We start from the raw sequence: 11,584 nt of genomic DNA, 5'->3' as shown, positions 1-11,584 counted from the left end.
CCAGGATTTGGACTCACTGGACCTGGGCCCGCAGCAGGTGCCTGGGACCCTTCCTTGGAGTTGGCCCAACAGCAGGTTCCATACAGGAAGCAGACGAAGTTTTAGCAAAGGAGAGCTGGTTTGCTGTTGTTGCAATGTTGCGTATTCTGCCTTCTAGACAGGCTTCATTTAAACTAATAGAAGGATCTACATTTTGGATACAAAAGAAGAAAGAACAGTGATAGAAAGGCACCGACAAATTCATGAGAGATCCTAGCCCCTTCATAGTGCACATGTCCTTCATTTGGTATTTAGTTCTAAAGAAAACTCATGAAACTAGAACATGCTAAAGAAACCTTTTTGAACTATCACATTGCACATTTCAAATACGACACATTTTGAATACAACCAGAACAACATAATCATCTCTTATTTGTGATTGTTTTGCCACAATTTCAACCAATCACGATAAAGCAATGTCTTTTTCTTTTCTTATTAGCAAAGCATCATTTGAATCACATGGAAGGTAATGCTTTTGTCATACTATCCTTTTTGGGGTGTATCTCTGAAACATTTCATGTTTTTAACCACCAAAGTTTTGAATGCTCATTAAATGTGCGAGGACAGAATGGTTCTTTTCAACTGTAGAATTTAGGTATACCATCTCTCATAAATGTTTTATGACCTTTGTTCAAAGCATAGGTGTTCAAAAGTAGGCCCAAGTGAAAAAATGCAGAGTGCAAGGCGTAATCTCGTTACTGAACATGCTTGTTACGCTCACATGTTCGGTAAGGCAGGCATGTATGGTATCCTTTTAACTGAATACCAATGCTGGCTTTCTGTACAATACAACCCTCTATAAAGGGCATTAGATATTTGACTTGATTGAAGGCAATGTTCAGGGTGTCAATTGGCAATCAATTGTTAAAAGGCATCCTCTAAATGGTAGTGTAATGCCCTATACTTTTTGTGGAATCTTGTCTTTTTTCATCCATAAGATAAGGAGCACTGCTCAAAACCCTTACTTCCTTATTGAGAATTTCCAATACCTGAAGAAGCAGTCAAGCGAAAATTAATGCAACTATGTGGTAAAGCAGTGCACACCACATTATTCAGTTTCCAACAATCTCTGAGAAGAAACGAAAATGCAGAGATGTATTCATGAAAAAAATAAAAATCATACCTGCGGTTTAGCATTCAACATTCCACTAGACATTCCAACATCAATACGCCAGATTTGCCCCTGACATTTACTGCCAGCATAAACCACAATTGAAAGAGTGAAAGAATGAAAGATTTCATTAATGCCTCAAAAAAACCCCAAGGATCTATGAGACCATACAGCAGTACATGCAATCCATGTATGAACTGCAAGTAAAACATGGAAAGAGAAAAAAAGTCGTATCTGTCTAGAGAGAGAGAGTAGGCATGCCAGCATGAACAGGTACATACATCCACCCATATGTACCTCAGTTTTCACTCTTTTAGATCAGATTGCAATTGACGCATACCTGTTGGCACCCAGGGTTTGTGGTGTATGACCCACCACCAAGCCCTTTGCCCCAGCAGCTTCTAAAGCTGTTTTGAGCACCGCACAGACCTGACACAGACAAAATTAATTAGCACAAGTGTGTAAAGACATTACCATTTATAACTCACATAGCATACTCCTTCATGAAGATGAGAAAAAGCCTCAACATTGCATTGTTGTTGATTCAATCCTAGAGAGACTCACATAATAATCTTTGATGATGGTAAGACAACTTGAAAAAGGGGTTTTAAAAACTTGTAATGTGTTGAAACCACAAGAACGGGAAACATAGTTAACAAAATGTGAAAACACCACCACTCCATAAAATTGTATGAATTTGTCAAATCATGGAAACATAATTTGGAAAGAATGGTTAAGTGTTTCTATAGATTCTGTGGTTGGATCACCACGGACGAGTCAAGCCTTCAAGGGCCTATGCCATTTGCATGATGGTGGATTACCTTTGGCTAGATATATTCACACAAAGGCTTGGTAACTCCTCCATAATCAGCTTAGTTGTTTGTGGAAAAGTCAATCAGGCTCTTATGGGCTACCGACTAAAGAGATTGCTGTCCCAGCTTTACAGCATGTTTTCGGTGTGTAGTGTTCAAGAAATAGAATACTTAGCTGAAGATGAGTTTGGCAGATTATTTTTGTATCCAATGGTCAAACATAGAGGATAAATCAAACTCTAGAAGATATGTTCCATACTTACATTTCTAAAAAAGTAGTTTGATTGGGAGGATGATCGTACTTGCAAAATATTGCATATAACAATGGAGAGCACTTAACAAGTTGTGTCCATTTATAATCACCTGTGTATCAACCAAAAGCTCTGTAGTCCATTGGCTTACAAAACATTAAGATGCATTCACTTTTTGACTTTATTGCAAGAACAATCTGCAATTCTGTGCCTTAGTGCTGATGTGTATAGGTGAGTCAGGCTATCAACATATTTCAAGGAGGTCATGTTAACTTTATTTGCAATCCAGTGGGCAGGCCTGAGTCCTGTCTCTTCAGATCGAAGGGCAGAGTGTACAAAAATGTCTTACCCAAGATTCACTCGTGCTTTTTCTGGTGTGGCTATGTTGATACACCATGAATTACAGCCACAGGTTGCTTACAACGACCCCCATGGTCATTTCCTTGTGGTCCAGTGCATGATGGGGTCATTTATGAATTTGCTTTGTTGTATGCTTCTCAAACTTCGTCTCGTAGGGCTGCTATGTGGCATTGTTTGGCTACTTACCCTTGGATGGGCAATGCTTTTCTTTGTGGGGATTTTTAACAATTCCCCTGCTCCTGGGGACAGTAGTACACAGCAATCACATATGCTTATGACAGAACGCCAAGCTTGGGGTCAGATGACTGATTCTTTACATGCTTGTGATTTGTGGCAACACTTATTGCCTGGTCGTACTAGGTTTACTTTTCATCATAATGCATTTACTCAGTATTGGGCTCAACTGGATCGATGGTATAGGCTGCATGCAATGCAATTTGATGCTTTCACTCGTGAGAGGAACTTGGATTTCAGTCTGCAGTTATCAGACCATTTTCCGCTTTGTATGACTTTGTTTTTTGGTCTCCCAATGCATGATGTATCACTGCCATGCAAGCGCTTGTTATTGGTCAATAATAGTTACATCAAATATCAGGCCTTTAAAGCTATGGTGGTTGGGCTTATTGATCATCTTGCATTACATGCCTCAATGGATGTAGATTGGACATGGGACCGTTTTATTGTGGGCATGCAGGATGTCATTCGAGATTATGGCAAATGGTATATGGGAGACTTGTGCCGACATGTCGCAAATGCAAAGAATCAAATTCAATCTCTCACGGATATTTCTCAGCATCGCTCTTTGTCCTCTGATGAGCACTCTTGCTTTCAGGATGCCTATCAGTGTTTAGCTAACAATGATTGTCATAAGCTCCACAAATGGCAATTGCGTTCACGTTAGAAAGCCATGAAGGACACGGGGTGCTCCTCTAAGGCTTTTTTTAAAAGCCTTCATACCTCCCGTCGGATGCACTCACCGGGTCCAAAGGCCGGACGGTTCCTGGACAGAAAATAAGTAGTAGCTTGATGATGTTGTTCACAATTATTATACTGACTTATTTGTTGCCCCTAGCCCTTTTTCTTTTGCTGAGATGGATGCCAAAAATGTATTCCTTGGGTAAGTCCAACCCATTTTATTTTCGGATGAGGCACATGATTTTGAGCTGCCATTTACAGAGGATGAGTTGTCTGCTACATTGGCACGATTGGGATGCTCTAAATCCCCTGGAAGGGATGGTCTGACAGTAGAATTCTTTACTAAATTTTGGGATCACTTGTGCCCTGTTCAGCTGCATATGATCAATAATGCATGGATCTCTGGTTCTTTGCCCTCTTTGTGGAAACAAGGTTTGCTGCGATTGATCTCCAAAAAACAGTTATGTGCACGATTGTCAGATTGGCGCCCAATTACACTAATGCATGTGGTGTATAAGTTGGTTTCGAAGATGCTGGCTATTAGATTGTCACATCTTCTCCATCGTGGGTTGCATCCAGCTCAATATGGGTTTGTCCCACGCAGGAAGATCATGGATAATATTGCCAATGCTTATATAGGCATTGAATATGCCAAATACATAGATCAGGATGTTCTCATTATGTAGGTGGATATTGAAAAGGCTTTTGACACAGTTCGTTGGAACTTCATTGCTGCAGTCATGGCTCGGTTGGGGTTTGGGCCGAAAATGCAGAATGTGGTTTATTGGCTCTATGAGGATGGCCTTGCGCGTTGCCTATTGGCTAATGCCCTTTCCTCCTCTTGGACCTTAGGCCACTCTATGAATAATGAGGCAAGGCTATCCATTGAGTGCTTTGTTATATGCTATTGTGACTCATCCCTTGCTATTACACATGGATGCCTTGGTTTCAACGCAACATTTACATGGCATTAACATTCCTGGGAGTTCGCTTTTTGTTAGTCAAGCATATACGGATGACTCTTTTTTCTTTTTACAAAACTCTGAATAAGATCTTCAACAAATTATGCATGCCCTTGACTTGTATGGTATGGCAATCGTTTAAAAGTAAATTTTGACAAATCCAAGCTCTTGGCCTTGAAAGAGCATGACTGGAATAAATTGTTCTAGCCCGATCTTTTGATTCCTCCAAATCAGGTGGTGTGGAATTTGGGGTACCCCATTGGATGGCATATTTCTTTGGCACAAGAAAGGTAGTGGGTGCTTCCTAAGCTTGATTATTGGAAACTTTCTACTTAGCTGCGTCATGTTTGCCTTCGGATTGTTCAATCTATCATTATGGCATATGTCCAGTTCCATTTTCCTCTCATTCATTGGTCCTCTACAGATATTGATCGATTCATGTCTAAAGCAATGGAATGTCTTTGGCGCACTAAAACGGACTGTAAAGCGGTTCATCTACTCCGGAATAATTATGTATGTACGCCAAAAATGCATGGGGGCTTGAACATTCTTAATATTCATTTTCATGTATTGGAAGGCAATGCTCTTATTGACATTTGTGGGGCAGCAGAAACCTTGGACACTTATGCTTTCTAGTATGTTGGCCTCCCTCCGGACAGATGCTTTTGGGCATTGGACCCTTGGTATACAAGATGTCATATTTGGGTATTTTTAGGGACGCATTCCTAGTTGTCCCTTTTCTACTTGTCTGCTTCATGACTGGCAACTATTACTCTCTTATTTGAAATGGTCAAGTCGCCCTTCGGATCCTGGCAACACCCTTTGCCAACAAAGCATACATTGGAGCCATGTTTTTGATTGCCCATTAGCCCTTTCTCAACCATGAAAGGCTTATTTTCTTCATTGCAAGGGAATTTGTACCGTGGCTGATGTGATCGATGAAAGGGGCTGCACCCTCTCTTTCCCTCAGGCCAGCAGGCGTCATCATTTGGGTATGCACCATCGGCCTGTTTGGCATGCTATTATTACTATGCTACAGACGTTTCAGCCGGTTCCGCCATTGTTCTCTACTCTCCACTCCTAGATTGGAAGTTTGATCGTGGGCTCCCAAGTTATTCCTCCTCCTCCTTTGCAGATCTAACAGCTAAAAATGCCTATCACATTCTTGTCCCACAGCCATGGATTCAATAGCATGGTAATCGGCTATGGTGTCTTTGCCTTTTCCAGATTTTCCTTGCTCCAGTCTCTCCAAGCTGCCCACTTTCTTGGAGATCTTTCCACGGCCCAGTTGGAAGTGTTTTATCATTGTTTCTAGTTTTCTGTAGTAGCTGCCCCATGTTGGGGCAGCTATGAATGTACATTGCTTTTACAATGAAACAATGGTTTTCATAAAACAAAAAAAACAAAAAAAAAAATGCTATGCTGTAAGTTGCTGCAAAAAGTCATCAAATAGTGTCACACACATCAGGCCTTGGCTGCCAAATGCATGTCATGACTGCTCAAGCCATGTACAAGGTATTTGTGAGCCTTTTTAAAAGAAATACTGTCATTGAGTGATTGAGGGGAGAAGGGTTTGCACAAGGTTAATGTAGGTGCATGCCAATAAAGAGATAATTGATGCCTGGAGATTAGTACTGGATACTTGCATTAGGACAAAACCAGTAGCAAATCAGCAAGGAGAAGGTGGGACAGGTTTGGAGGTGGTTCAGGCAATCTCAAAATCCCGGCTAGGGGCTGGCCATTGTAAATGTCAAATTTTTTGGAGGAAGCGGTTTACTTAACAATGTAATTATGCACTGAATCAATTTAAACAATTAAACATGAAATACAAAACGTTCATGTACAGGACACTGCACTAGGTCCCAACGGCAAGGACAGCACGCACAACACCCCCCCGCCCACCAACCCTGTGGCCAGGGCTGGGGAGTATTTGCTTTCTTGATATAAGAATGGGTCATTTTTACCTCACTGTGCTCTCACAATTACCAAACCATGAACTCTTCAAAGATTTCCGTCAAGTTACATCAGCTTGTCCAGCTACGTTTCTGTCCACATACACCTATCTACATCCGGGTATTGGAATTCTGCTGTTTTCCATCTACCAGGCGACTCTCAACGCTATGCTATGCTGGCTTGCATTTTGATCAAGAATAGGGGAGGCGAGATGAATGAGGACTACAGGATCCAGGCATCTTGTTTAAAGAGTTGTTTGTGGCCATCGAGGAGGTGTGCAATGATACAGCAAATGTAGCAGTTTAAAATGATTCTTGGATCATTGATAGTGAGGCTTCTAGGCATATCACCAATTGCAAGGATTCATATTCCTCTTTTAAGCATGTGAGAGATGACACCATGGTGTGGAAAACTATACAATTTCACTATCAAAGACACATGCACTATCTCACTCGTGTCTAAAGAAGGTTCTGCGAAAAGTTCTTTGGGTCCCAAATAAAGAGGAACTTCCTTTCTATCTTGGCCATTACAGACCGTGATTTGGGAGTTCACTTGGAACAGAATGGGACTCTCATTCTTGATGTAGATGATAAGGTCATTGCCAACAGCATTCCAAGCAACAACTTATACGAGCTCTTGATGTTTACAATCCAAGCTGATTTGAATAGCAACAAACTATGGCATGAGAGATATGGGCATTTGGCTATGGAGACAATTTCAAAATTGCAGAACGGTAAGCTAGATTCTTTTGCTACCAATTTCAAACAATCCAGATGTATGTAAATCTTGCATGATGGATAAGTAGCACTGGAAACCCTTTTCACAAGAGGCCAGTTTTAGGACAAAGGCTCCCCTTCAACTCATTGTTAACACAGATATTTGTGGAAAGATGAGTATTATTGCACTTGGAGGTTCTTCCTATGTTTTCACTTTGATTGATGATTGCAGAACAGTTTTGGAAAGTCTAAGGAATAGCTAGCTGGTTGGCATTGAGACAGGAACCAAGTTGAAGCAATTAAAGACAAATAGAGGGGGAGAATTCAAGTATGATGAGTAGAGTACAAGGAAAATGTTAGTGGCAACTCACTACCGCTTTTACGTCGAAACAAATAAATAGATATTGCAAAGTGCAAAACGTGCTATTATCAAAATGGCAAGGAGTATGCTCAAGGGAAAAAAATCTTTTTGGATGAGACAATTAATATTGTTGTTTAGATTCTTGATAGAAATGTAACAAAGGCTGTCAAAGGGATGATTCCACTACAAGCCTACTCATGTAAGAACCCCTCAACTGCACATGCAACTTACAAGTTTTTGGGTGTGAATGTTATGTACATGTTCCAATGCTCACAAGACCAAAACAGATGCCAAAAGCAAGAAATGCATATTCTTGGGTTATAGCATGGAGGCAAAGGGCTATCGGCTCTATCTCAAGCAAAGAAGATTATGGTGAGTCTAGATGAACAATCACCTTAGGATAGAGGAGGAGCTTCGCTTCGTAAAACAAGGAAATCAAATGCAAGCACAATATGGATTGCCCTCCAAAACACAAGATAACTCGCATCAAGTGCGTTTACAAAGAAAAATACAAATCTGATGGTGCTTTGGAGGAGTACAAGGCGTACCTGGTTGCTGAAAGTTTTGCATAGGCCATCCTTGCCTTGGCAGTGCAGGGGCGGGGGGGATTTGGCCCTTCCACCTGATGGATGTAAAATCCACTTTCCTCAACAGGAGCCTCAAGAAGGAGGTAGATGTGGAGAAAACACTAGGATTTGTTGTTCCTAATTATGAGAGCAAGGTTTGCAGGTTACAATAGGCACTATATATGCAAATTTGTATGGCTTTTGTGAGTTAGGGTATGTATATGTCCATTGTTCTCTATGTAGATGACCTTATCTTGACAAAGGATCATCAAAAGTCAGAAACAAAGCAGATGAAAAGTGCAGTGTTTGAGATGATTGATCTTGGACTTATGTATTATTGTTTTGGGATTGAGATTTGGCAGAAATCAGATAAGATTTTCATCTCCCGGTAGAAGTAAGCAAGGAAGACACTTTAGATCTTGTTTATATAAGAGATCACTTAGGAGTGTGACCTTCTTATGAGATACCACGCCAAAGTCCAGACATCAATTTTGCTACTGGTCTTTTAAGTAGGTTTTCTAACAAGCCTGGAGAGAATCATTGAAAAGCAGATATGTGGGTGCTCAGATACATCCTAGGTACTCAAAAGTATGGCAAAATATATGGTGTGTAAAAGGACCTCAATGGATTTTGTGACTAAGATTAGGCGGGTGATTTGAACACGATGTTGGATATTTCAGAGTCTCATGTGTGTGCCAGTCTCGTGTGTGTCCACCTTCTGTATGTGTACCCGAGTTTGTTTGTGTAAGTGTGTGTGAACCCACCCTTAAATGGGGATGAGATAAGTATGTCATGTGTACTTATCTTATTACTGTATGTGAGTCAAAAGATAAGGTTTGCAACCTATAAAAAAGCATGTACTTGGTGTACTTCATATCAATCAAACCAGTCTACATTGAGTCGTGCTTGGTCTCATATACTCTTTGGTCCCTAAACAAAGGTGCACTTGTACTATTGCTTGTGCCATAAATAGTGTGCTTCATCATTGTATATTTTCGGGATTTATTGGTGTATATAGCATAGTTACACTAGCTCCTCTCTCTCTTTCATCTGTGTATTGCTCTCTACAGCAATTGTCTTCATTTTTGTTGTGCATTCTGACATGGTATCAAAGCCCCAGGTGGCTTGAAGCTTGGAGACAGTGGGATGTCGAGGGTTTGCTGATTGAGGTTTTGATTGGAGGCTGTTTTGGGCTGTACGGGACTTGGAGATCGGGTAGAAGGCGGCCATCACCATTGGACAGCCACCTTGCATTCTATTTGCAGCCTCTTCTTCTTCTTTTTTACCCTTGAGAGGCCGAGAGAACCTGTAATGATTGTGGCGAGAAAGGCCACTATTGGAGGAAGTGACCCAAGCGGACTAGGAAGAGTGTTGATTCTTCAGCTTCTGCTGCAAAGACTCCAGCTTTTGTGCACTTAGAGATGTTGGACACTGATGCTTCATCTTCTTCCAGCGAGGAGGTAGTTGGCTTCACCGCCAAGGATACTCGAGAATGGATTCTAGATAGTGGTGCTTCCAGGCACATGACTCCTTCCCGTGACTTCTTTCAGGATCTGAAACGGCAGTCAAGTCACATTTTCATTGGCGACAACTCCTCCATACCGATTCACACTGAGGGCCGGATGGATATCATTCCCGATGGCAGAAGGGGGAAGCACTCCTCTCGTGTTCTTTACGTCTCCACACTTGGTTTTCATCTATTGTCAGTACATGAGGTGTGCAAGACTGGCTTCTGGGTGGAGTTTGAGGAGCAATCTGTCGCTCTACGGGACCCCGCGAGACTGGCCAGGTTGTTTGGGAAGGGGGCGTGGAGAATGGTATATATAAACTCTCCGCACTCTCCTCTTTGACAGGTTCTTAGATTGGTGATTTGTGGCACTTTCGGTTTAGCCACTTAAATGTGGATGTGGGAGAAGTTGTTGAGGCATTCCCAAGCAAGCCTTTTCCCAAGCAGCCAAGACCTAAGGCTAGGCAGTAGTATTGGGAAGTTGCCGTCAGCTGGGGGCCATGCGCCTTGTGTTGGTATTCATTGTCAGTGTTCAATTACGGACCACTAATCCTCGGGATTAGGTCCTAATCTGGTCAGAGTTGGGGAGCCCTGACATTAAGGAAAGGCCACATGCAGAGCAGAGACTAAGATTTAAGTAAAATCAGGAGGTTTTCGGGTTCGCTGAAGCTCCCGCCTCTCCTCTCCCTGCTCGCGATACTCCCCCCTGCCAGCTCGCCCCCCCGTCTTCCCCCTTGCTCCTTCCCCCTCCGCCCTCCCTGCACTGCCCGCCGCCGGCCCTTTTAGCCCCCCCCGCCTGCTTCTGCATTTGCGCCCCCCCCCCTTTTTGTTCCGCTTGCTGCCTCCTCGCGCCTCCCCCCTTGTCTTCGCGCCCCCCTCCCCTCTGCTGCGCCTCATCCCCCCCCCCTCCGCCTGCTCGCTTCCTCCCTTCCCTCTTGCGCGCAGCCCCCGCCTTCCCCCTTTTTTAGGGTTTTTTTTCTTTTTTCTCCTTCGCCTTCTCCCACCCCCCCCCCTCCTTCCTTTTTCTTGCTTCCGCCCCCCCTTGGGGTTTTGTTTTCCCTTTTTCGCTCCGTATCCCGCCTCTCTGTGTGCAGTTCGGTTCCAGCAGGATCTCGCCTTCGCCGCAGCTTCAGACTCTGATGGAGGCTCCTCCCGCCCCACCTCAGAGGGACTCATCCGCAGCCCCCTCGCCCGCCCCTGAGGTCACCCCCATCAGGCTTTCTCTTTCGCCGGAAGAGGAAGCGAGCCTCACCGCAGAGGTGGAACCCCTCCAGGCTCATTCCACCATCTGCCGTATAGTCGGCACTCGCCCCAGCAGAGGGGAGATCAGGGATCTTCTTCAGGCCCGCCTTCTTGCAGATGTGGGCAAGATCCTGGATTACAGCTTCTGGGCCGGGGACATTATCAGATCGAGTTCGAGGCCGCCCAGGTCCTTGCCATGAGTCCCCTTGACATCAGGGGTGCTCGGGCTTTCTTCAGACCTTGGCAGCATGGATTTGACCCAGCAGCGGCGGAGCAGGGAGAGCGCCTCTTCCATGTTACAGTTTGTTTCCCTGGTCTCCGTCGGGAGTATCTTCCGCTCCTCTCCAGGCTCGGAGCATTGGTGGGCTCGGTACTAGAGACGGGCCCCTCAGCAGCTTCAGTGGTGGCCAGAGCAGCTGGGCTACCTTCGGTAAGAGTGTTGGTGTCTGACATCTCCTCCCTTCCTAAGGTCATTTAGCTACCTAGGATGGGGGGGGGGGGGGGTGGATAGATCAGAGAGTGGAGTTCTCGGGGCTCCCGAACCAGTGCTTCATTTGCAGGCAGGTCGGTCATCTGGCCAAGGCCTGTCCTCGCAGGAGACCCCGACCCCCACCACAACAGCAGGCTACTGATGGCCCGCCCACAGATTCGGCTCGGCAGGCTACCTCCGGGACACCTGCTCAGGCCACAGAGACCTCGGAGTGGCAGCCTGGACAGGGGCGCCGCCGAGGGAGACAGCCACAGCAGCACGCCCAGAGACCGCTGCAGCAGCAGCCATAGTCTCAGCCT

General features: G+C 44.2%; 1 protein-coding gene across 1 annotated transcript in view; it reads right to left on the bottom strand.

Annotated features, from left to right (window-relative positions):
• Positions 1 to 448: 448 nt before the first annotated feature.
• Positions 449 to 11,584, bottom strand: part of SLP1 (Calcineurin-like metallo-phosphoesterase superfamily protein) — a 35,577-nt gene continuing 24,441 nt past the window's right edge. The window contains exons 7-9 of the mRNA XM_086788199.1: positions 1,491 to 1,579; positions 1,163 to 1,232; positions 449 to 1,028 (exon numbers count right to left, since the gene is read on the bottom strand). Coding sequence (XP_086644325.1) covers positions 918 to 1,028; positions 1,163 to 1,232; positions 1,491 to 1,579 — 270 coding nt within the window. The 3' untranslated portion in view covers positions 449 to 917. The remainder of the gene's footprint in view (positions 1,029 to 1,162; positions 1,233 to 1,490; positions 1,580 to 11,584) is intronic.

This window comes from Cibotium barometz, chromosome 4 (assembly GCF_041138505.1).
Source record: "Cibotium barometz isolate CiBa-2024 chromosome 4, ASM4113850v1, whole genome shotgun sequence".
NCBI classification, from domain to species: Eukaryota; Viridiplantae; Streptophyta; class Polypodiopsida; order Cyatheales; family Cibotiaceae; genus Cibotium; species Cibotium barometz.
This window is presented reverse-complemented; position numbering and strand designations above follow the sequence as displayed.